This window comes from Brassica napus, unplaced genomic scaffold (genome assembly GCF_020379485.1).
Source record: "Brassica napus cultivar Da-Ae unplaced genomic scaffold, Da-Ae ScsIHWf_2385;HRSCAF=3083, whole genome shotgun sequence".
Taxonomy (NCBI): domain Eukaryota; kingdom Viridiplantae; phylum Streptophyta; class Magnoliopsida; order Brassicales; family Brassicaceae; genus Brassica; species Brassica napus.
Window position 1 is genome coordinate 1,901 of NW_026015735.1, and position 26,093 is coordinate 27,993.

The following is a 26,093-nucleotide window of genomic DNA, read 5'->3' on the forward strand; positions in this document are numbered from 1 at the left end:
ATTCTATTTTATAAATCTCTTTTTTATTTACAATAAAAAAATATTAAATACTCCTTTAAAATTTTGTTTAAGATTTTAGAAAAGGAAAATTAATGTCATATAACCTATTACGATTATCTTCTCTTTAGAATTTCAGAAAAAATAAATTGCTGTCAAATAATTATTTTTAGTTATTAGTATATAATATTAAAATTACTGTTTTTACAATTCGTATTAATACCAATTTTACACTTTTTTTTAATTAAATAATTTTAGTATCATGTTCATCATCAAATACTCTCTTAGAAATATTATCAAATAAGATTTTACAATTCTCTTTTGGATATGACTTAAAAATATGATACAAATTTCTTTTGTTTGAGATTTTTTTATGAAAAAAAAACAACTATCAAATATTCTTTTACAGTTTTTAGGATATTAGAAAATGAAATTAATATTATATAATCTTTTACAATTATATTTTGTCTAAGATTTAAAAAATAAAATTTCTATCAAATAATTATTTCCATTTAATATTAATTTTTTTAAAAAATTTGCCATTTTCGAAATTTGTTTTTTCAATATCATTAATATTTTTTACAATTTTTCTTGTTAATTAAATAATTGTTACTATCATGTTTATCATTAATTTTTAAAGTAAAAAATATTAATAAATAAAATTTTACAATTCTCTCTGATAGTATGTAAAAAAATCTTAATTGGTTAAGATTATAAAATAATTATTTTATAGAAATCTCTTTTATTTATTGTTTTAGAAAAAATGATGTTCTTTTCACATAATAACTGTTTTTATTGACACATTCACAATCTATTTTTTTTAGTTGACGCACGTCACAAACATATCAGGTGAAATATTTGAAGTTAATTTTTATATATTTTTTTAACACAAAAATATTAAAAATTAAAGTTAGTTAATTATAAGAAAATAATACTTCTTTTACATTTTATTTTATTTAGACTTTTAAAAGGGAAACTAATTATTTGAAAATTTGTTTTCTTTTATATTTTTATACAGCTATTTTATTTTATTTTTAAAAATTCTCTTAAATTATTTATAGATTTTGTCTTATACATACAAACACATGTCACAATGTTATCAAATAATATTTTACAATTATATTTTGATTAGGATTTTAAAAAAGGAAAATTAATATTAAATGATATTTATATTTAATTTATAATAAATTCGTTTTTGTTAATATCTTAGTATATATATTTTTAATTATGAGATAGATTAATACATGTCACAATCTTTTTTTTTGTCTACATGTCACAATCTTAAATATATAATTTTCAATATAATTAATATTTTTACAATTTTCATTTAATTAAATAATTGTTACTATCATGTTTATCATTAATGTTTTAAGTAAAACTACTATTAAATAAAATTTTACAATTCTCTCTGGTCAGGATGTAAAAAAAAATTCTTAATTGGTTAAAACTAAATTTTTTTTTTTTAGAAATCTCTTTTATTTATGATTTTAGGAAAAATGATGTTCTTTTCACATAATGACAGTTTTTATTGACACATTCACAATCTAATTTTTTAGTTGAAGTTAATTTTGGTTTATATTGTTTTAACAAAAATTATTAAAAAGTAAAGTTAGTTAATTATAAGAAAAAATAATACTTTTAATTTTTTTTTATTTAGACTTTTAAAAGGGAAACTAATTATTGATATTTTTTTTTCTTTTATATTTTTATACTGCTATTTTATTTTTAATAGAAACAATTCAGTTAAAATATTTATATAGTTTGTCTTATACATACAAACACATGTCACAATATTATCAAATAATATTTTGCAATTATTTTTTGATTATAATTTTAAAAAAGGAAAGTTACTATTAAATAATATTTATAATTACTTTTTAATAAAATTCATTTTTGTTAATATCTTAGTATATATATTTTAATTATTAGATAGATTAACACATGTCATAATATTAAAGATATAATTAACATGTGTCGCTATCATGTTAATTAGCAACTTTGAAAAACCAAGCTTTATATAATAAGATTACTTTTTAATAAAATTTATTTTTGTTAATATCTTATTATATATATTTTAATTATGAGATAGATTAACACATATCATAATATTAAATATATAATTGACATGTGTCGCGATCATATTAATTAGCAACTTTGAAAAACTAAATATTTATAAATTTTTATATATAAAAATATAGATTTTTTAAAAAATTGAACCCTTTAATTAGTATTATGCGGGGGACCCGGGACAGTCGCACAACTTGTCCCTAGTAAGCCGGCCCAGGCGACACCAAGCAGCTTGGCCTGAAGCAAGAATCCCAAGTTCTCATTCATACTTAATTAATGTTTTATCATTGTCAACGCATGAAAGCTAAGATCAACGTGTGCGTGATTGCTCGTGTGTTTGCACATGGCTTTGATACTCTTCTTCATGTCTCAGATGCTGTTGGGAGATTGGTACATACGAACTAAGTATTATGAGAAAAACATTACTTTGAAACAAACTTACATAAGAGCATACACAACTACATTACTTTCATCACACTATCAAAACACCTCTTTTAGATACTTCAGGCACAAAAGTACAACACAAAGACTCCCCACTTTTGTCTTCACACCACCGCTCTAATCGACCTCTTCAATCTTTGGACCTTGACCACCACCAGAGCCACCAGAGCCACCGTCTCCTGGCATACCATCATTCGCACCTCCAGCACTAGCACCTCCCTGATACATCTTCGAGATAATCGGGCTGCAAATCCCCTCCAGCTCTTTCAACTTATATTCAAACTCATCAACCTCCGCCAGCTGGTTCCCTTCAATCCACTCGATCGTCTCATCAATCGCCTTCTCTATCTTCTGCTTATCTTCCTGATCCAGCTTCTGCGCCAGCTTCTCGTCCTTAACAGTGTTCCTCATGTTATAAGCATAATTCTCAAGCGAGTTCTTGGCCTCGACCCTCTTCTTCACCTGCTCATCCTCCGCCTTATACTTCTCAGCGTCTTGCACCATCTTCTCAATCTCCTCTTTGCTCAACCTCCCTTTATCGTTCGTGATCGTGATCTGGTTCTTCACGCCTGCGGTCTTATCCTCCGCCGACACGTTCAAGATCCCGTTCGCATCTATGTCAAAACACACATTGATCTGAGGAACCCCACGCGGCGCAGGAGGGATCCCCTTGAGCTCAAACGTTCCGAGAAGGTTGTTGTCTCTGGTCCTCGCACGCTCTCCTTCGTACACTTGGATCAGAACACCAGGCTGATTATCAGAATAGGTCGAGAACACTTGCTCCTTCTTACAAGGAACAGTAGTGTTCCTCGGGATCAGCACAGTCATCACCCCACCCGCCGTCTCTAGCCCAAGACTCAACGGCGCCACGTCAAGAAGTAACAGATCTTGCACCTTGTCACTCCCTTCACCGGTCAGAATAGCCGCCTGCACCGCGGCTCCGTAAGCAACAGCTTCATCAGGGTTAATACTCTTACAAAGCTCCTTCCCATTAAAAAAATCTTGCAAAAGCTGCTGAATCTTCGGAATCCTAGTCGATCCTCCGACAAGAACAACTTCATGAACACGGTTCTTGTCAATCTTTGCATCCCTTAGAACTTTCTCAACAGGATCCATACACTTCCTGAACAAATCCATGTTCATCTCCTCAAACCTCGCGCGCGATATCGTCGCGTAGAAGTCAACCCCCTCGTACAAGGAATCAATCTCTATAGTAGTCTGAGCCGTCGAGGAAAGCGTCCTCTTCGCTCTCTCGCAAGCCGTTCTCAGCCTCCTCAACGCCCTCGCGTTCCCGCTTATATCCTTCTTGTGCTTCCTTCTAAACTCCGCAACGAAGTGGTTAACTAACCTATTGTCAAAGTCTTCCCCTCCGAGGTGAGTATCTCCCGCCGTAGCCTTCACTTCGAAGACGCCTTCTTCGATCGTTAACAGCGAAACATCAAACGTCCCGCCCCCGAGATCGAAAATCAAAACGTTCCTCTCACCGGTTTGCGTCCCTTTTTTATCTAAACCGTACGCGATAGCCGCAGCGGTCGGTTCGTTAATTATCCTCAAAACGTTGAGACCCGAGATCGAACCCGCGTCCTTCGTCGCTTGTCTCTGAGAGTCGTTAAAATAAGCAGGGACCGTTACGACGGCGTTTTTAACCGCGTGACCTAAGAAGGACTCGGCGACTTCTCTCATCTTGATCAGCACCATAGAAGATATCTCCTCGGGAGAGAACTGCTTCTCCTCGTTCTTATACGAGACGACTATCATCGGCTTGTCTCCGGGTCCCGAGACGACTTTGAACGGCCAGTGAGTCATGTCGCTCTGGACGGAAGGATCGGAGAATCTCCTCCCGATGAGACGTTTCGCGTCGAAGACGGTGTTGTGAGGGTTCAGCGCGACTTGGTTCTTCGCTGAGTCTCCGATTAACCGCTCGGTGTCTGTGAAGGCGACGTAGGAAGGTGTAGTGCGGTTTCCTTGGTCGTTGGGGATGATCTCGACGCGGTCGTTCATCCACACTCCGACGCAGCTGTATGTTGTGCCGAGGTCGATTCCGACGGCTTTCTCGGATTTTGTCGTCATTGTTTGCTGTGAGATTTCGCTATTTGTTTGATTCGTTAGTCTGCTTGATGAGTGATCTGAATCGGTGGAGGTAGCTATATATATGGATACGATCGGAGAAGGAAGACATTTCGAGAGAGGACTCGACACGGAGATGTGGAAAGACGGAGAAGTCGCCACGCAAAACGCTCCAGAGACTTCTGGATTCGCCGGCGCATTTGAGATAAATATCAGGCAACCGCTTCAATTTAATTTGGGCCTACAAAGGCCCATTAATATTTTAAAAATGTAAGCCCATATGTAGATAAGAAAGGCCCAAGTGTTTTTTTTCTCTACGTCTTCTTCGCTCGTTCTAGGCATGGGCATTCGGGGTCCCAATCGGGTTTCGGTTTAATCCAATCGGGTTTCGGTTTTTTGGGTTTATCAAAATCAACCTCATTCGGATTATATGAATATTCGGTTCGGGACCGGTTCAGGTTCTATCGGGTTCGGGTCGGGGTTAGTAAATCTTCAAAGAACTGGTACAACCCGATGTACTTTCGGATTTGGGTCCCAATCGGTTCTTCGGTTTAAATGTACCTGATTTAAAATACTTGATTTGTACCTATTTTGTAACCAAAATATAAATAAAATCGGTTAAAAAAAAAGAAAGGAACATCAAATGTGATCATTCAAAATCAAATGAAAGGTAAACATAGTTATTGATCGAAAGAAAACCAAATAAATGAAAGCATAAAACGAAAACTAAGTTCTCATTGTTGTGAATGAAGAGGGGAACTTGTGTGTATTATTAGGTCGACCAACTGGTCTTTATATATATATGGTAATGACGGTCTAAGTACTGGATCGACATGAGATCGTACTTATCCTTAACTAGATAATGACTAGCAATACGTAAGATAAACACCAACTATAATGTAGATAAACACAAGAGTAGATAGGCGCCAGTATGATCCTGCGGATGGGCTTGGCCCGTCTTGCTACACGGGCTGATAAATGGGTCGATCACTAAATGGTTTATAACACTCCCCCTTGATCGACACATCCGGTCAAGGTTCATTCATGCTTTGGATGTTGCCTCATTAAAACCTCTCTTGACAAACCCAAAACCCAATGTGGTAAAAGGGAAAACAAGACAGGAAAAAGAGTACAACACATGAACTCCCCCTGATGAATGCATCACCGAAGATCCTTCAGTCGACGCATGCCTATCTTCCATATGAGCTTCTTGAACGTTGAGGTTGGTAGTGACTTGGTGAAGAGGTCGGCTGAATTCTCACTCGAACGGACTTGCAATACTTGGACCTCTCCTGCCTTCTGAAGCTCGTGTGTAAAGAAGAACTTAGGAAGAATATGTTTCGTCCTATCTCCTTTAATGTATCCATCCTTAAGCTGTGCGATGCATGCTGTGTTATCCTCGTATAGGATGGTCGGTGGATCCTTTCCTTTGATCATACCACAAGTGGTACGAATATGCTGTGTCATGGATCTCATCCATACACTCTCACGGCTGGCTTCATGCATGGCTAATATTTCTGCGTGGTTAGAGGATGTGGCTGCCATGGTCTGCTTCATGGACCGCCAGGATATAGCTGTCCCACCGTGTGTAAAAACATAACCAGTCTGAGATCTAGCATAATGTGGATCAGAGAGATAACCTGCATCAGCAAAACCAACTAAATCTTCCTTAGATTTGTCAGTAAACATAAGACCCAAGTCTTTCGTTCCTTGTAGGTAACGAAGTATATGTTTAATCCCGTTCCAGTGCCTTTGGGTCGGACAGGAGCTGAACCTAGAAAGTAAGTTCACAGCAAAGCTGATGTCTGGTCGTGTGTGGCCAGCTAAATACATCAGAGCTCCTATGGCACTGAGATAAGGCACTTCGGGACCAAGGACTTCCTCATTTTTCTTCTTCGGACCAAATGGGTCAGTGTCCGGACCAAGACTTCTCACGACCATGGGGCTAGTCAATGGGTGAGACTGGTCCATATTAAATCTTTTGAGTACTTTTTCTGTATATGCCTTTTGATGCACAAGAATTCCATCTTTCATATACTCAAGTTGCAATCCCAAACAAAACTTTGTTTTTCCAAGATCTTTCATCTCGAATTCTTTCTTGAGATATTCAACAGTTTGGGAAATTTCTCCAGAGGTTCCTAGGATATTTAAATCATCTACATATACTGCAATGATTACAAAACCCTTATTGAACTTCTTTATGAATATGCATGGGCAGATCTGGTCGTTTTTGTATCCTTCTTTCAGGAGATATTCGGACAGTCTATTGTACCACATTCGACCTGATTGCTTTAATCCATAAAGAGACTTGTTCAATCTGATACAATGTTGTTCTCGAGAACTCTCTTTGTTTTTCAATTCAATACCATCTGGAATTTTCATGTATATCTCATTATCCAGTGGACCATATAAGTAGGCAGTTACAACATCCATTAACCGCATATCAAGACCTTCTCTTACAGCCAGACTTATTAGAAATCTTAAGGTCGTAGCATCCACCACAGGGGAATAAGTTTCCTCATAATCTATTCCTGGTCTTTGTGAGAATCCTTGTGCAACAAGTCGTGCTTTATATCTCACAACTTCTCCTTTCTCATTTCTTTTTCTCACAAAAACCCATTTGTATCCCACTGGTTTTATGTTGTGAGGTGTCCGGATGATCTGTCCAAACACTCCTCTCTTTTTCAGTGATTCTAACTCCACATTAATGGCTTCTTTCCATTTCAACCAATCTGGTCGTTGCATACATTCTAGTATAGATGTGGGTTCTAGATCCTTATTATCCATCAATTCGACTGCTACATTATAAGCAAATATATCATTCATGTCGACATGTTTTCTGTTCCATTTCCTTCCAGACATGACATAATTTATTGAGATCTCATTATTGTCAGGAACTTCATTACCTTGATTCTTAGCGTCCCAAGTATCTTTTGGTGGTACATGAGTTTCCTTTTCCATGTCTAGAGTTTCCACTTTGTCGGATTTCTTTGCACTCTTTCTTTTCCGAACTTCTTTGTCTTTGGAACCTACTGGTCTACCACGTTTCAATTGTGGTTTAGACGTAGTAGCAGCCTGATTATGTCCATCACGGACATCAAGTCTTATTGGTGCATTTGCAGCTGGTATGTATGACTTGGTTACTCTATTTGGGTCAGCAAAGGAATCTGGCAATCTGTTAGCTAGCTCTTGAAGATGTATAATCTTCCGGACTTCTAGATCACAATCTCTAGTCCGAGGATCCTGCCATGTTAAGGATGTTTGATTCCATTTTATATCTTGTACCAGCTTACCATAATCTCCCCCTAATGCTGGATACTGGGATTCATCAAAATGACAATCCGCGAACCTGGCCTTAAACAAATCACCTGTTGTTGGCTCTAGGTACTTAATAATAGAAGGGGAATCGTATCCAACATATACTCCCATCCTCCTCTGAGGTCCCATCTTTGTTCTCTGTGGTGGTGCTATAGGCACTTGGACGGCACATCCAAAAACTCTTAGATGGGATATATCTGGCTCATGACCCGTTAGTAGTTGGGATGGCGAGTATTTGTGCTCACTAGATGGCCTGATGCGAATTAGCTCAGCTGCATGTAGTACTGCATGTCCCCAAGCTGATACTGGGAGTTTGGTATTCATTAAGAGTGGCCGGGCAATCAGCTGGATCCGTTTTATAAAGGATTCAGCCAGGCCATTCTGAGTATGGACATGTGCTACAGAATGCTCCACACTTACCCCCATGGACATACAATAGTCATTAAAAGCTTGGGAAGTGAATTCACTTGCATTGTCTAGACGTATAGTCTTTAATGGAAAATCTGGAAAATGTGCTCTCAGTCTTATTATCTGAGCCAGCAATCTTGCAAGTGCTAGATTACGAGTTGATAGGAGACAAACATGTGACCATCTTGTGGATGCATCAATCAGGACCATAAAATATCTAAATGTCCCACAGGGTGGGTGTATTGGTCCACAAATATCAACTTGTATTCTTTCTAGGAAATTTGTCACTTCCTTATTCACTTTGGTACGTGATGGCTTAGTAATTAGTTTCCCTTGTGAGCATGCTTCACATGTGATATTCTTAGGGATAACTCTTTTTGTTTTCAAACTGTGACCATTTGAATTTGATATGAGTTTTCGCATCATGTTCGAACCGGGGTGTCCCAGCCGATTGTGCCAAAGAGTGAACTCTTCTTTGAATTCTTTATTCAAGACGGCATTAGCCTCAACAAGACTGGTCTGGGCATAATAAAGACCAGTCCCACACGCAGGTATAGTCTCAAAGACTTTCTTATTGCCTTGGGTGATTTTATAAATCTGTAGGAATTCTTTACTTCCTTCACCCATTGTTTCGATGTGGAAACCATTCAGTCTTATGTCTTTAAAGCTCAATAGACTTCTGTTTGAGCTAGGTGAGTACAAAGCATCTTCAATCTCAAGATGTGTACCTTTTGGCAATAAGATATTGGCGTGGCCATAGCCTTCAATTAAGCTAGCCGTGCCAGCTATAGTGGTGATGTTAGCTACCTTATGTGTGAGATGTATGAAAAATCGTTTGTCTCTCAAAATGGTGTGGCTGGTGCCACTGTCCACCACGATTGTATCCATTCCACTTTTCATTCTTCAAAAACAATAATCATAAAGTTAATGAACAATAAAATTTTCAGAGATGGTATCTTTAATGATCTAATTCTTAGGCATATGAGAAATGAAAAAAAAAATTATTCATTCATAAGGATAAAGTTAAATCCAAAGCCAAACACTGATAAACAATCTTAAAGAACACCAAATCCAGGGGAAAACAATAAAAAAACGATATGGAATTTTAATTCCTTATTTCAGTATGTCTGAAGTTTCAAACTCCATGTGATCAACTTTGTCTGACTCGTGCTGGTGATCCTGGACGTCTTCCAAGTCATCATCATCATCATCATCATATCCCGGGTCTCGAACCATGTTAGCTTCCGGGTTTCTTTTTAAGCTCTCCATGTAAAGCTCACACAAATGCTTAGGAGTTCGGCAATTCTTTGCCCAATGATTACCCATACCACATCTGTGGCATCGATCAGCTTTGATCTGTGGTTTAAAAGACACACTACGGCCTCGGCCACGACCACGGCTAAAGCCGGGTGTGGTACCGCGACCACGTCCTCGCCCGTGTGCTTTAAAAGAACCACGACCTCGTCCTTGACTTCTTCCACGGTTTGGACCGGGATGGTCATTGTGTTGGACAAGGTTACTCTCTTTCTTTGGCTCTATAGCCAGCTTAGAGATGTCGGGTAATGGAGCTGTACCAGGAGGTCTCATCTCACTGTTTTTCAATAACAGTTCGTTGTTAGCTTCAGCCAACAAGAGACATTCTATCAACTCAGTATATGTGGCGAAATTCCTCTCTCTGTACTGCTGTTGCAATACCATGTTGGTTTGAGGAAACGTGGAGAGAGTTTTATTAAGCATCTCTTCCTCGGTTACTTTTTCACCACATAACCTTAACAAGGACACAATTCTGAACAGGACTGAGTTGTACTCGTCTACTGATTTGTAGTCCAAGAACTTATGTGTTTCCAATCATATTGAGCCTTTGGAAGCAACACCGTTTTCTGGTGGTCATATCTTCGCTGTAAAGCGATCCAAAGGTCATATGGATTTTCCATGGTCATGTACTGAGTTTTCAAGTTCTCTTGGAGATGGTGGCGTATCATGTAGATAGCTCTATACTTGTCTTTGTCACTGGAATTGTTGTCTTTGGTGATTGTGTCACCAAGATCTTTTGATCGCAGCATGATCTTTGCATCAAGCGCCCATTCCAGGTAGTTGTCACCATTGCTTTTCAAAGCACTGAAATCAAGATTCGCAATCTTTGACATCTGAAAAATATTTGTAGTTTATCCCCATTAGTAAGAAAATAATCGGATCATTCACATACTCTTTCAGTCGGGTACAAGCAATGCAAGTAAATAACAATATTTTTTTTTTCAATGATCCAAACGATTTCATGTATATGCAGGAAGGTAAAGTTAAACCTATACATCTAGGATAAAGTTAAATCCATTGCATGAAATCTGATCAGTTTTATCAATTTTCGACATGAAAGTAAACTAATCAGTGTGAATGATCTATCCTAATCAGATGATTTCATGTGATATGCAGGAAGGTAAAGTTAAACCTATACAAAATCGAGATAAAGTTAAATCCATGCATGAAATCAGATTAGTATACATTTTCAAAAAAAATGCAATCATTTCTTACTTTTATTTGTTTTCGATATTTATCAGATTAAATATAATGATTTGATAATGCTAGTATATCAGTAATAATCCGAAATTTATTTATTTTCAGATAAATACTAGCAATTCCTATTCCTAGTAGGATTAGGAAAAAAAATAAATCGATATTTTTCTGATAAATGCTGAAAATCCTATTTTTTTATTTAAGATAAAGATATAAGGTTTTTTAAAAAAATAGGAAAATCGAATTAAAATATATAATATATTGTTTTCAGTCGGATTTTTAAAAAAAATCGGATTTATCTTTAAAAATTTCAGATTTATCTATAAGAAAAATCGGATTTATCTTAAAAATATTTAAAAAAATTCTTTCAAATTTGAGACAGGTTCTAGTCGATTTCAACATATCAGAGAAAGACTTTAAACATTCAAGAACAAGTTTTTAATGCAAGCAAACAATCAGATTAAGTTGATGCAGCAGTCGGATATGTAAAAAAAATTGGTGTAATTGTCAACCTAAAAGGTTCTAGCAATTAACTCACATCAGGAAGATTAAAAAAAATCAAAAAAGCTTAAACAGGGTGAAACAAGACGAGATTTAAGCTTTGAAAATAGATTAGGGTTTTAGATTTTATTCTGCAAAGACATACGGCTAGATGTAGCTGTATGTATGCGGCTGAGGGTTTAAATCCTTTTTGGTTTTGTTTTGAGTTTTCTGAAGATACCTGAACCTTTTGTGATGAGTTGAACGGTCTGTGAGGAGAGAGAGCTACTGCTGGTTGCTGACAGAGAGAAAAAGAGGCGACTGGAAGAGCTTTAGGAGTCGCCGAAAATAGCAAGAGATCGTTTGGTTTCTGATTTATGGGTGGTGGATTTTTGGAAGGGTTTAGAGACAAGGTCGTGCTGATAACGTGTTGTGAATGAAGAGGGAAACTTGTGTGTAGGTCGACCAACTGGTCTTTATATACATATGGTAATGACGGTCTAAGTACTGGATCGACATGAGATCGTACTTATCCTTAACTAGATAATGACTAGCAATACGTAAGATAAACACCAACTATAATGTAGATAAACACAAGAGTAGATAGGCGCCAGTATGATCCTGCGGATGGACTTGGCCCGTCTTGCTACACGGGCTGATAAATGGGTCGATCACTAAATGGTTTATAACACTCATGAAATAAAAAAAAATTATTCAATGAAAACAAAACCAAAATCTAAAAACTTCAACCTTCAACCATCAATCTTCATATAGTAGGTAATTATTTTAGATGTTCAATATCTTTTGAATACATATTAGGAATCGAGATCATGTTTGGCACAAGTTATTTTGGGAATTTGAATGTTACGGGTTCTATTGGATATCCATTTAGGTTCGGGTTCGGTTCGGATAATACCCATAACCCGAAATACCATAAATCAAGATCCATTCGGTATTTATGCCGGGTTCGGATCGATTCGGATTCATTTTTATCGGATCGGATTCGGTTCGGGTTTTCGTTTGGTTTATTTGCCCAGTCCTAGCTCGTTCTGATCCCGAAGTACCGGAGCAAAGCTATGAACGAGGCTAAGAAGAAGAAGACAGAAACCTACGTTGTAGTATCTAGAGATGGTTCGATGTCAGCTCTGGGAGCATTTTTTGTTTATTTGATTAGTGGGTTGTTTCTGGGCGTTGGATTCTGGGTTGCCCGGAACAAATTTGCCGTCGATCTCGTGTCTGATCCATCTCTCACTCTGTTTCTCCTCTGGGTTCTCTACTTCTTTGCATTCATTACTGGTTTTATACTGCTCAAGTGTTGATTTTGAGTTGATTTTATAATCTTGCTTTGGTGTTCATTCTCAGAGCATTGAGTTTCCGGTTGTGGCAATCGTCTACAGCTTTTTACGAAAAGCCCCAGAGAAATGTTCGGTGAGTGTGATTAAGACTCAAAAGGCACAATGCGTTTGGTTTCTTGTGTTTAACTATTTCGTAATGGTTTCATAATTGCTTTCCAGTGGTCTAAAGCTGTTGGGAGAAGCATATTAGGACTCATTTCCGGTTAGTATTCTTTTTTGCTTTCCAACTTATTATAGTTGCTCTTCATTCTTCTGCAATGAAAGAACACAAAATAATCAACTGCCTTCACATGTAAATTCAAGTTGGTTAGCATGTGACTGATCTCCCCAGCTCTTCGTGTTAGCATATGTATTAGCTTGACTTGATCGATATCTGCTCATTTTTCTGTTTTCAGTATCCCTTGATTGTGATTTGTGAGTTCTCTAAGCCTTTTTTTTTTTTTGGTTTATAGGGGCTTTCATGAATGCTTTGGGAGCAATTGCTTTGGGTGCACCTGTTGGGATGCAGTATGTATCGTTTTTGTAGTCTGGACTTTTCAGATTACGGACAAGGCTAATTATTGTTGGTTGTGATCACCCTTCTGCTTGATAACATTAGCACTACCTCTCATCTCATGCATATCTACCAAAAACAATTCACTGGTCCTTTCTAATGTCTGTTTTCACGGTAAGCTGTCTCCTTCTGCTGTTCCTATGAATTAAAAGAATGTACTAATGATGATAATTTTTAATTTCATAGTTCTTACCAGCAACTGCAGTTTTTGGTGCGTCGTGGACAGATTGGCATCGTGCATTCGCTTCGATGAAGTAAGTTATATATTTTGTAAGTTATATCATAGTTCACACAGTTCGTGTACCTAATCCATCTTTTTGGTTGTTTCAGACCAATTGGAAATATAGAGTATATGATTGTTATTCCAGCGTATGGAGCAATTGTTGGAGGATGGTTTGGAGCTTGGCCTATGCCGCTCGACTGGGGAAGGCCATGGCAGGTAATATATCTTTATCTCGAACCATACATCCAAGAGATTGGTTCTTTGTATTTGGTCATGGTGGTTGAACAGCTAATCATTATATTATTATTGTTCTTTTTAAACAGGAGTGGCCTATATGTGTGTGTTATGGAGCTATAGGAGGCTGCATTGTTGGACAAATCCTCTCCTTGAGTTTGATGTTCTTGTTTAGGAAACACAAGAATTTGAAGGTGGCCTAGAAGAGATTCATTGTGTCTGGATCTTCAGAACGAGTTTCGTTTTGACTTGATTGTTAGCTAGATTGAGATACAACAATAGGGTAGTAGGGAAACGTTTTTTTTTTTGTTTGCTTGAACAAACGCTTTGTTATTTTCCACATAGAGAATCAAGCAAATGTTTCAGATTTGCAACATTCTAAAGTCAGCGATCGCAGTTTATGTGCTTGATCTTCTCCGTCAGTTTCCTCTCACTATAGTTTATGTGCTTGAGCTTCTCCGTCAGTTTCCTCTCACTAGTCCCTGTATCGTGAGACTCCCTTTGTATATAAGAGAGAGTACTTTCGCCATTGCATTTGTATAAGTGGCATTTATCAGGAGCCATCCCACCAATCATATTTTTACCATATAAAAAGAAGATATCACACAACGGAGTTAACCAGAAGAGGAAAAAAAAAATAGACTGACTTGAAAAAACAATACGCCCACCGTGGGGCTCGAACCCACGACCACAAGGTTAAGAGCCTTGCGCTCTACCAACTGAGCTAGACGGGCTTGGTGCTTACGGTCTCTGTTAACAGATGGTCAATATAGCCATTATCTAGTAGGTACGAAACGAAGTTTTAGAAGTGCAAATGTTTTGATGTTTAGATTACAAATCTCTGGTTTATCACCATGTAATGGAAACAATACACACAATGTCATTATAGAATCAATAAAAGAAAAAAGAATGTAGTAACAAATAATTAAAACAACTTGAGTTTCCCTTTAGAGATGGCTTGACACATTGCCTTCTCTTTCCCAGCCAAGCCGTAGCAGGAGGAGTTGTGCCTAGCGCCTAAAGTGACAGCAAAGTAAAGATAAACAGTGCAGAGAAAGGCCAAAAGAAGCAATGCTGTTAGGAGGTATCGATGCCTGTTAACAACGGTTGAGCAGCTACCCAAGTCTTCCCATTGCTTCTTTAGAGACTGGTGTCTCCTCAATGGTGAAGATACAATCCCATCAAGAACCATTGCCTTGATAAACCAAACCTGTAAAATAGAACCATCTGGATTTTTATCAATCGTAAGCTATTATTAATACAGCAATTCGAATCTCCAGATCAATTAATGTGAACATTTCGATCTAACAAGACGAGGCAAACCAATTTGGAAACGACATTATTAGTCCTTTATAATTGGCATCACAGGCACAAATCAAAGCTTAACGTCATTTTCAGTCAATCAGTGATCAACCATGGATCCCGTCGTCAATGCACATTTGGAGAAAGAGAGATTCGAGGAAACATGAGATCAATCGAAGGATTCATAATCATAATTTCGTGGGATAGCTGAGGAAATTGATCGCTATATGTAGAAAAACGAACCGGTGAAACAGGAAGCGGTTAGAATCGGTTAGAGATCTGGAGAAGATAAAGCAGCTGCTCCCAGCTCCGTCAACACGCGAATTTATTCCGCCGCTAGACGTTGAATTCTCCAGCAGCGTTCCCGATATAGGTAGAGAGAGAGAGAGAGATTAATCAATCTCCTCCGCAGTTTCTAGCGGGGGAGATTTGCCGGATGACGCCGTACGCGGTTTATTAACTCCGTTACATACGACGGGGATCTAGTGATTTTATATTTAAGTTTTAGAAAGATAAATTAGAGAAAGATAGAGAGAGAGAGAGAGAGGGGAAAAAAATGATAATGCGTGTTTAGTCTGCCAACTTGTTTTTAAAATGATGATGGGCAAGGGCATGCATGTTTTTGGATATATAATGATGATGGCGTTTACCTACGATCTGACTCTTGCAGCAAACAAAATAGAGCGAAAAACTGTAAAATAGAGCGAAACAAAAAACGTAAAATAGAGCGAAACAAAAAACTGTAAAATAGAGCGAAAAATGCATTCATCAACAAACAAAAAAGACATTACTCTATATATGCAGTAATATTTTTTTTATATTTTTATGATTGCATTTTTCACTCCATTTTACAGTTTTTTTTGCAGTGGGGTTGGAGATACTCTCGAGTTGTTTTTTGCGAACACGTACTACTTACTGTACATAAAATATACTTAAATTACATTTACTATATATACTCTATATTTTGGTGAACCTTTTTGCGTGTGTCTTTCTAGAACCTTTTCACTCTCCGACCCACGGCAAACAAAAAACTGTAAAATAGAGCGAAAAATGCACTCATGAACAAACAAAAAAGACATTACTCTATATATGCATTAATATTTTTTTTATTTTTTATGATTGCATTTTTCACTCCATTTTACAGTTTTTTTTGCAGTGGAGTTGGAGATACTATCGAGTTGTTTTTTGCGAACACGTACTACTTACTGTACATAAAATATACCTAAATTATATTTACTATATATACTCTATATTTTGCTGACATCTAGATTTAGAACCTTTTTGCGTGTGTCTTTCTAGAAACTCAATTTCACGAACTCCGATTACAAGTAACCAGCTGATTCTCTACAAAAGCCAAAATTAGAGGAAGACACTGATTCTTTTTTTTCATATTTTAAGTAACTGTCTGTATCAATTATACACATGATGAAGCAAAAACACACCCACACATGCAGTCATGTTTGCATCATTGATTACTTAGATGGCATTCGTTCAGCCATTAGTGGGCTTAATATTGGGTAATACTATATTGAGCATTAGTGGGCTTAGTAAGCAAGGTCCATCATATTGGTATCGATGGTTAACTACCAATCATTCCATGTTAGGTAGCGAGAATAAGGAAACATCGAGGAGGTGTTCTACTTTTGAAGAAGAGAGGAAAGCTCAAGGCTTTATCGATATCCAAAAGGTATTTTCGATATTCTCTTTGCTTGAATCGAATTGGGTTTTCTTCCTTGACCTCAATTTCGATCAGTGAAACTAGTTTCTTTAGGTAAAGTTTAGATCGGCAATTGAAATTAGGGCTTTTGTGTGTGTGATAATTGAAATTAGGGTTGTTGTGTGAGATAACTTGATAAACAATGATCAGATGTGAAGAACAGAGTTTTATGAATTTTGATGATATGTGTGTGTGTTTCTTCTCATTCCAGCAGGTGACTATTGAATCCAACCTTTGATAATCGAAGATGTGGGCAGCTTCTTGTCTGGCATCGTGCTGTGCTGCTTGTGCATGCGATGCTTGCCGTACAGTGGTTTCAAGCATCAGCAGACGGTCTGCTAGAATTGCTTACTGTGGTCTCTTTGCACTTTCTTTAATCGTTTCATGGATCCTCCGTGAGGTTGCTGCTCCTCTCATGGAGAAGCTCCCTTGTAAGTTCCTTTTTTTCTTCCTCTTCTTATGTCCTTGTTTTGATTAGCTTATGGATCTAATGAATTACATTTTTTGTGCAGGGATTAACCATTTTCACAAGACACCTGATCGTGAATGGTTTGAGACCGATGCTGTCTTGCGTGTCAGCTTAGGCATTTCGTGTTTTTCTCGATTCTATCGGTTATGATGATTGGTGTGAAGACTCAGAAAGACCCCGTGATGGTATACACCACGGTGGTTGGATGATGAAAGTTATCTGTTGGTTCATACTGGTCATCTTGATGTTCTTCGTTCCTAATGAAGTCATCAGCTTTTATGGTAAGTGCCATGCCATCTATCATTGCTTATATCTCGTTTATATGCTCCTGATGCTAATCAATTTAACATCTTTTCAGAGTCAATGTCAAAGTTTGGTGCTGGGTTTTTCTTCTTGTTCAAGTTGTGCTTCTTTTGGATTTCGTTCATGGGTGGAATGACACATGGGTTGGCTACGACGAGCAGTTCTGGTTAGTTGAATATATTCGCTATCATATGCGACTTTGTTATGCCACCGCTAACTAGGTTTCTATATATATAGGTATGCTGCGTTGCTCGTTGTTTCTCTTGTATGTTACTTGGCAACATTCCTCTTCTCTGGACTTCTCTTCCATTGGTTTACTCCGTCTGGACATGATTGTGGACTCAACACTTTCTTCATTGTCATGACTTTGATATTTGTGTTCGTCTTTGCTGTTGTAGTCTTGCATCCCGCTGTAAGTTTTGCATCCCATTTTAGTCGTTTCTCTCATCTTCAAACTCAATGAAGCCAAATTAACTTTTATTTTACAGGTCGGTGGAAGCATTTTACCAGCATCAGTTATATCTTTCTACTGCATGTACCTCTGTTACAGTGGACTTGCAAGTGAACCCCGAGATTACGAATGTAATGGTCTCCACAAACACTCCAAAGCTGTTTCAACTGGCACTATGACCATTGGGTTACTCACAACTGTACTCTCCGTTGTTTATTCCGCTGTCCGTGCTGGTTCTTCCACCACCCTTCTCTCCCCTCCTGATTCTCCCCGTGCAGGTATATTTCCACAATGATCCTGTTCCCGTTTATTGCTTTGGCTCTTGTTTAGTTCTCAACATTGTCTTGCTTATATTTGGAGTCATTTAGTTTAACGGGTTTCGCTTTGTTGAAAATGTTCAGGGAAGCCTCTGCTTCCACTAGACGGGAAAGCAGAAGAGAAGGAAGAGAAAGAGCAGAAGAAGCCAGTGACATACTCGTACGCATTCTTCCACATCATCTTCTCCCTTGCGAGCATGTACTCTGCGATGCTCTTAACTGGTTGGTCAACTTCGGTTGGTGAAAGTGGCAAGCTGGTTGATGTCGGGTGGCCTTCCGTGTGGGTCCGTGTTGTCACCAGCTGGGCCACTGCTGGTCTCTTCATCTGGTCACTCATTGCTCCGATTCTCTTCCTGACCGTGAGTTCTGAGCTGAATAAATCCACCTGGAAAAACTTTCCTTGAATCTTGAATATGTAAAAAATAATAATTTCTTTAGACTATAATACAGTCTCTCTCCTGTGTTGCTTGCTATCTTCTCACGCATGGCCTTTGTTGGTCTATTTGTAAAATAAATATAAATATAAAATATTTGCTTTCTCCTAATGCAGTGATCATTCCTACTCTTGGAATCTCATATTGATCTTAACAAATAGTCCGCTCATCCACGTTTGCGTAATCGCGCTATCGCGTTTACCTTGTGTAGCTGATCTCTAAACTAAACGACGTCGTTATGTATGATCTGTCTAATGTGAGGGGTTAATATCTATTTATGAAAGTAAGGTGTTACAAAACGAAAATATTTATAAATGAAGGACCAGATAAGTATTTTGACCCATTTAAAATGGATCTATCCATTTCGGTTGTCTTCTTCTTCTCTCTCTAGTCTCTACGTCTTCGTTTTCCAGAAACTTGATTTGCTCCTTGCTTGAGGTGTGTGGTTGGTTCCACCTCTAATAGATCAATCTGATTGTAGATTCTCTTTCGCTTATTCGTTTGGTATTGTTAATGGTGTTTTGATTCAGGAAAGTTCCCAACTTTGGTTTTCTAAATCAAGTTCGAGAAGGGGATCGCAAAGTACATTTAACAATCTCTCGAGCTCAAATCATGTAAGCCAACTCTCTAATTAGTCATACCTTTATCTCCTTGATCCAAAGATCTATACTTTTTTCGTAAAACGGAATCAGTTTATACCTAAATCGTTAATGTTCTCAGGGACTCCACAGAACAATCTATCATACCAGGCTTACCTGACGATTTAGCTTTAATATGCATAGCCAAGCTCTCTCATGGCCATCACGGAGCCCTCGAGTGCGTCTCTAGAGGGTGGAGAGACTTACTTCGCAGCGCAGACTACTCCTGCTTCAAAGCTAGAAACGGATGGTCTGGCACCTGGTTGTTCGTTCTCACCGAACAGTCCAAGAACCAGTGGGTCGCTTACGACCCGAAGCCGATCGATGGCATCCCTTGCCTAGAACCAGAGCTGTTCAAGACGGCTGGCATCACTCTGGCTTTGCCTGTGTTTGCGTTTCGAATTGTCTGCTTGTGATTGGGGGTTGCTACGCGCCTTCGTTGTCGTCGTTTCCGCATCAGAAGCCTGTTGTCACTGGAGATGTCATGCGGTTTGACCCGTTTAAGAAAGAGTGGAAGATGGTTGCGAGTATGAGAACGCCGAGGACTCACTTCGCTTGCTCTGCTGTCTCTGGGAAAGTTTATGTCGCTGGAGGTCGTAATTTGACGCATTCCAGAGGGATTACGTCTGCTGAGGTTTATGATCCTGTGGCTGATAGGTATATATGTACACTCTTTTTACTTTTGTATATGATAAGAAACTATCAAAGTGTGGCCCTGACATTGCTATTGCAGGTGGGAGGATCTACCAGCAATGCCTAGACCGCAGATGGACTGCTTGGGGCTATCGTACAGAGGCTCCTTTCATGTTTTGAGTGATCAGGTGGGGTTCGCGGAGCAAAGCTTCTCTGAAGTCTTCAATCCGTTAGAGATGAGTTGGTCCACTGTGGAGGATATATGGCCATTCTCTAGAGCCATGCAGTTTGCTGTTCAGGTGATGAAGAATGACCGAGTGTACACGATTGTGGATTGGGGAGAGAGCTTGATCAAGACAAGGGATACAGACGAAGGAGAATGGTACAATGTTGGTTCGGTTCCTTCTGTTGTTCTTGCTAATCATCCGAGGGAGCTAGAGGCGTTTGGATACGGATTTGCAGCTCTGAGGGATGAGCTCTTTGTTATTGGAGGCAAGGTTCTTAAATGGGAAGAATCGGGGCAGGGAGGTTTGCCATTGTGAGATTGTCTGTTGTGAGGGTATGTAACCCTTTGGATAGGCCTTTGAATTGGAGAGAGACCAAACCAATGTGCATTCCAGCCTGTGGGTCCATCATTGGTTGTGCATCTTTGGAAGAATCTTCTCTGCCTTAACCAAGGCGATGGAATCTCTCCGGATGCATATATTTTTACAGTATAGTTGCAGTCGATTCTTCAATTGTGGGCATGGTTAGAAGAGAAACGTAGTAAAAAGAGGAGCCATGGAGGAGACTTGGTTTTCATTAGTATCTGGTTTAAGCTTTTTTTCACAAACACGTAACTTTGCCATTCCATTTGGGCATTTCTACTGCAGAAGTCTTGCATTGCTTGTGGATAAGATAAGAGAAAAGTTAGCATATAATAATTTTTCATGGCAGCTTGGAAATTAAAATTATAGCCTTACGTGCCTGCTTTGCTGTCTATTATGGTTACTAATTTTCCAGCAAAGGTATTAGTTAACACCTTATGGTAACATTGCGCTGTAGCTGACGACTATTCATGGAGTCTCCAAATGTGTTCTTTGTTTGAGAAAGACGGTGGTCGCATTGGAGCTTTCAATGTAGTACTTGCAGCACATACAACTGGACACTTGGGCCAACTGGAAACGGGGTGCGTGGAACCAGTTGTTAGTAAGGAACTAAGTTGCTGAAGAAGTCAACCTATAGTAATAGTCTAGTTATCTTTGGAGTAAAAGGCTTACACAATTTGATGTCATGGTATGAAATGGATACTGCAAGAAGGTTACCAGTGGATTGACAGGGTCAAAGAAGATTCATGTGTTTCTCAGTTAATTGAGTGCCAGAAAACTTATCTTTTGTTATGTGTCCATTCAGAATGCCTATAGGTGTGTGTGTATCATGTGTATACTCCAAACACGTTAGAGATTAGAGATTAAATAAGAGTGATACAAATATTTGCTTCTTCTGTAGTCTCTTTTTTATTTCAAGACTGAAAGTAATAACATTAATAAGCATGGATTCTCAGAGATTTGCCAAGATTAAGAGAACAAAACTCGAAGATGGTTTTAGGTGTTGTTATTCGATCTTTTAAACATTTAAGATTGTTTAAGTCGAAGAATCCTAAAATCTCTCCAGTATGTCGTGGATTTTGAGTTCACTCATTTATTCATGAGATTTCATAAGAGATTATTTGAAATCAATTAAGATTTAAATCATTCATTGAATAACATTGAATAACACTAGATCAAATTTCGCGCATCTCTCATATTGAGTGGACTCCCACTTCAACACATGTGGTTTAACACTGTGTTTGTCACTCTGAGATCACAGCTAGGATTTAGCGAAGCAGACAGACGTAGCTGCTTTCACATTGAGGGCTCTTCTGTCCAGCCAGATGTAGGGGGTATTCTCGAGGGTAACATGTTCCACGCGTTTGTCGTACACTGCAACTGCGCTGTCGACATCTTTTGCGATGGGACTTCAGGAGTTGTTTATGTTGCTCGTGATGATCAGCTTGGGTTCGTAAAACTGATGTTTCTTTCTTTCTCATATGTGCTTTTTGTGTGCAGTTTGACTTCATAGAACTTCTAGCTTGAGGTTCAATAACTACGAACTTAACAACTTCTTTCTATTGCTTGATGTTTCAAAATGAAATGATATTTGTAATTGCTGAAGATAAAAGGTATAACCAAGGCGGTACTCTAAACTAATTGGGTTATGCATGATTACCGCTTGTCGAAAATAATCAAGTCCATGAGCTAGATGCGTACGTGTTGTGTCAAGTGTTCACAAACAAAACTTTGGTAAATCTTTTGGAAACAAATATGCTCTTTTTGGAAGAAGAATGGGATGATGGAAGAGCTGTGACCTGGATATTCAATCAGTGTAAGCATCACTACTAGAAATCAAAGAGGAGTGAGGAGTAAGAAGCTTGCATTACCTGACGACGGTGACAGAGAAGGGAAGCAGAATCTCCAAACCTTTCACTCGCTACGCTAGAGAATCGCCGGAGGTTAGGGCTCAAAAGATGATGACTATTCATGGAGTGTCCAAATGTGTTCTTTGTTTGAAAAAGACAGTGGGATTGGAGCTTTTAATGTAGTACTTGCAGCACATACAACATGACACTAGGGCCAACTATAAACGGTGTGCGTGGAACCAGTTGTTAGTAAGGAACCAAGTTGCTGGAGAAGTCAACCTATAGTGATAGTCTTAGTTATCTTTGGAGTAAAAAGCTTACACAATTTGATGTCATGGTATGAAATGGATACTGCAAGAAGGTTACCAGTGGATTGACATGGCCAGAGAAGATTCATGTTTTCTCAGTTAATCGAGTGCTAGAAAACTTATCTTTTGTTATGTGTCCATTCATCATTCCTATAGGTGTGTGTTTATCATGTGTAAACTCCAAACACATTAGAGATTAAATAAGAGTGATACAAATATTTGCTTCTTTTTAGTCTTTTTTTTTTTAATTTCAACACTGAAAGTAATAACATTAATAAGCATGGATTCTCAGAGATTTGCTGATCAAGATTTAAGAGAACAAAACTCGAAGATGGTTTTAGGTGGTGTTATTTGATCAGTGATTTCCAGTCCATCAAATTTAAAATTTTAAGATTGTTTAAGTCGAAGAATTCCAAAATCTCTGCAGTACGACTTGGATTTTGAATTCACTCATTTATTCATGAGATTCCATAAGAGATTATTTGAAATCAATTGAAAATACAAAGAATTTTAAAATCTTTGAAAGTTGAATAACACTAGATTTTTAAAAAAAGAATTTAAATCATTCATTGAATAACATTTTAAAATAGAATTTAAAATCATCATTCGAATAACAGTAGATTGTGTTTAGATTTAAACTCTATTAAAATATATGAACCAATAATACCCCCTAGTCTATCAGTTTTCTTCTGAGGCTTTTCTCTTTTTGCTCAGTGTCTTATGCATCCTTTATCCGCAAGTGTTTTATGTTTATGTTTCATCCGGTCTTTGACCTTGTCTTCGAAACCATCATCTAGCATCTTCATCATTGCCACCCTTTTAGCTTTTGATACCTACATATTCATAAACTTGCGTAAGCCTCATGCATTTGTTAGAAGTTCAGATGCCTTGGACAACATATCTCATAGCTAATAATTACCAAGGTGAACCAAAACCTTATCATACTAGAACATACCTTTGTGACTTCTATGTTTGCTTGTCTGTCTTTCTTTGTGTTCATGAGATTTGACAAAAGTTCAATCGGTTTGTATACATTAATATGAAAGCGATTCTCCTTTTGACTCAATTGTTTTTCTATCCTGAATTTTTGCAGAATGGCAGATCAAATTTGTGCATCTCTCATATTGAGTGGACTCCCACTTCAACACATGTGGTTTACCACTGTGTTTGTCACTCTGAGATCACAGCTAGGATTTAGCAAAGCGGACGGACATAGCTACTTTCACATTGAGAATTCTTCCGTCCAGCCAGATGTAAGGGTATTCTCGAGGGTAACATGTTCCACGCGTTTGTCGTACACTGCAACTGCGCTGTCGACATCTTTTGCGATGGGACTTCGGGAGTTTCTTATGTTGCTCGTGATGATTAGCATGAGTTCGTAAAACTGATGTTTCTTTCTTTCTCCTAAGTGCTTTTTGTGTGCAGTTTGACTTCATAGAACTTCTAGCTTGAGGTTCAATAACTACGAACTTAACAACTTCTTTCTATTGCTTGATGTTTCAAAATGAAATGATATTTGTAATTGCTGAAGATAAAATGTATAACCAAGGCGGTACTCTAAACTAATTGGGTTATGTATGAGTACCGCTTGTCGAAAATAATCAAGGCCATGAGCTAGATGCGTACGTGTTGTGTCAAGTGTTCCACAAAGAAAACTTTGGTAAATCTTTTGGAAACAAATATGCTCCTTCTTGGAAGAAAATGAGATGATAGAAGAGCTGTGATCTCTCACCAACAAGATCAGATCAAGAACTTGGAAGATGATGTGAAGTCATTGAAAAGATAATCATTGCCTCTTTGGCTTCATTAACTCTTTTCCAATACAAACGCAAATGTATTTAATCTGAAAGAACATAATAATAATTTAAAAAACAAACAAACAAAGAGAACATATAAAATAATGTGACAAATACAAATTTTGACATCTCACTAACTATTTTTGACATTTAAATGTAAAATGTGTCTCCGGGCTAGAGGTGATGAAGCTGAAGCAAAACCCAATCTAGTGGCTCCCCAAAACTCATAAATGCCATGTTAGTCTCATATATATTACTAAATGAATGCATCACATCATCAATTTATGTAACTGGACAAAATTGATCAAGGCAACTAAAGAAGAAGACGTATCTAAACTATAAGAATTATTGTCCTGATTTCGTTGAAGGTAATAAAAGTCTGTATACAATGTTGGTTCGGTTCCTTCTGTTATTCTTCCTAATCACCCGAGAGAGCTAGAGGCCTTTGGATATGGGTTTGCAGCTCTGAGGGACGAGCTCTTTGTTGTAGGAGGCAAGGTTCTTAAGTGGGAAGTGAAAGAATGTGAGGATAAAGAGATGTAGATGAAGAACATTGAAGAACAGAGAGAGAGAGAGAAAGTAGATCTGGGAGAAACTCAATCCCTTAAAATTCAAATTGTGGATCTAGATACAAGTCTTTAAAGGCAAGTTGCCTCAGTACACAATACAATAAAATATTTATTGTTTAAAATATTCAACGATCTCCTTCTCTCTTTTCTTCTTCTTTGCTTCTCAAGTCTGGTCTTCTGCTTCTAAACTCAAGTCTGGTGCTTCTTATAAAGCCTTATAAAACCTTTATAAAACCTTATAAAACCTTATAAAACCTTTATAAGACCTTATAAAACCTTATAAGTATTTTCAAGTCTGACAGCTTAATTCTCAAGTCTAGCTGCTTAATTCTGCTTCATGTCAACACTCCCCCTCAAGCTTGACCATGTGGAACAAGTCAAGCTTGGAAGCCATGAAGTATTCCCTCATTAAAACCTCAACTAGGTAAAACCCTTTGGGAGAAAACCCAAGTCAAGGAAAAAGAGTAGAACACTTCATGAAGGAGAGATCATTGACATGATAGGTCTATGAGTCCCAATTTTGGATGAATGAACTCACATACCTTAGTGCTTGCTGCCTTGGTGAAGATATCAGCTAGCTGATCTTCACTCCTTGTGTAGCACGGCAATATGATCTTCTGCTCCACGGCTTGTCTCACTTTGTGGCAATCTACCTCTATATGTTTGGTCCTTTCATGGAAGACTGAGTTGCTAGCAATGTGTATAGCAGCCTGGTTATCACAATGCATCGTGATTGGCGTTGTAACTTCAATTCCCAAGTCCTTAAGAAGTCCCTTGATCCAAATCAACTCGCTTGTGAGCTTCCTCATAGCTCTATATTCTGCCTCAGCACTTGAACAAGACACCACCTTCTGCTTCTTGCTCTTCCATGTTACCAAATTGCCTCCAATGAAGGTACAATATCCAGTAGTTGATCTCCTATCAACTCGATCTCCTGCCCAATCCGCATCACAGTACCCAACAATCTCAGTGCTTCTATTGCATCCCATCCATACTCCTTGGCCTGGTGCCTCTCTTAGGTACCTGAGAATCCTCTCAACCATGTTCCAGTGGTGTACCTTGGGA

At 38.0% G+C, this 26,093-nt stretch overlaps 5 protein-coding genes, 1 non-coding gene and 1 pseudogene across 7 annotated transcripts; 3 read left to right on the forward strand and 4 right to left on the reverse strand.

The window, feature by feature from the left end:
* Positions 1-2,472: 2,472 nt before the first annotated feature.
* Positions 2,473-5,140, reverse strand: LOC106406688 (heat shock 70 kDa protein 5). Its single transcript, XM_013847391.3, has one exon. It carries the CDS (start codon positions 4,573-4,575, stop codon positions 2,623-2,625), a length of 1,953 nt encoding a protein of 650 aa, XP_013702845.1. The 5' UTR covers positions 4,576-5,140; the 3' UTR covers positions 2,473-2,622.
* Positions 5,141-9,411: 4,271 nt separating this feature from the next.
* LOC125600755 lies at positions 9,412-10,445 on the reverse strand. The gene is made up of 2 exons (XM_048773338.1): positions 10,133-10,445; positions 9,412-10,049 (listed from the first exon to the last, which is right to left on the reverse strand). Exons 1-2 carry the CDS (start codon positions 10,443-10,445, stop codon positions 9,412-9,414), a joined length of 951 nt encoding a protein of 316 aa, XP_048629295.1.
* A 1,849-nt stretch (positions 10,446-12,294) lies between these two features.
* On the forward strand, positions 12,295-14,068 carry LOC125600753 (phosphatidylinositol-glycan biosynthesis class F protein-like). Of its 2 annotated transcripts, none has more exons than XM_048773335.1 (8): positions 12,295-12,557; positions 12,652-12,717; positions 12,804-12,846; positions 13,097-13,159; positions 13,271-13,311; positions 13,384-13,451; positions 13,528-13,636; positions 13,744-14,068. In XM_048773335.1, exons 1-8 carry the CDS (start codon positions 12,366-12,368, stop codon positions 13,855-13,857), a joined length of 696 nt encoding a protein of 231 aa, XP_048629292.1. In that variant the 5' UTR covers positions 12,295-12,365; the 3' UTR covers positions 13,858-14,068. The 2 variants fall into 2 exon arrangements, with proteins under 2 accessions (XP_048629292.1, XP_048629293.1); XM_048773336.1 differs by having other exon boundaries at positions 12,297-12,557; positions 13,097-13,155; positions 13,243-13,311.
* A 247-nt stretch (positions 14,069-14,315) lies between these two features.
* On the reverse strand, positions 14,316-14,388 carry TRNAK-CUU. Its single transcript has one exon. It is a non-coding gene; the product is annotated as a tRNA-Lys (tRNA).
* A 50-nt stretch (positions 14,389-14,438) lies between these two features.
* LOC125600752 lies at positions 14,439-14,864 on the reverse strand. The gene has a single exon (XM_048773334.1). It carries the CDS (start codon positions 14,844-14,846, stop codon positions 14,580-14,582), a length of 267 nt encoding a protein of 88 aa, XP_048629291.1. The 5' UTR covers positions 14,847-14,864; the 3' UTR covers positions 14,439-14,579.
* Positions 14,865-16,512: 1,648 nt separating this feature from the next.
* LOC106406139 (serine incorporator 3) lies at positions 16,513-18,758 on the forward strand. The gene is given in 11 exon segments (XM_013846741.3): positions 16,513-16,643; positions 16,885-17,104; positions 17,186-17,257; positions 17,260-17,319; positions 17,322-17,423; positions 17,501-17,530; positions 17,533-17,611; positions 17,683-17,857; positions 17,934-18,174; positions 18,298-18,561; positions 18,564-18,758. Coding segments are annotated over 10 exon segments (1,227 nt in total). The 5' UTR covers positions 16,513-16,643; positions 16,885-16,920; the 3' UTR covers positions 18,584-18,758.
* Positions 18,759-18,986: 228 nt separating this feature from the next.
* On the forward strand, positions 18,987-20,887 carry LOC125600754 (annotated as a pseudogene).
* Positions 20,888-26,093: the final 5,206 nt, after the last annotated feature.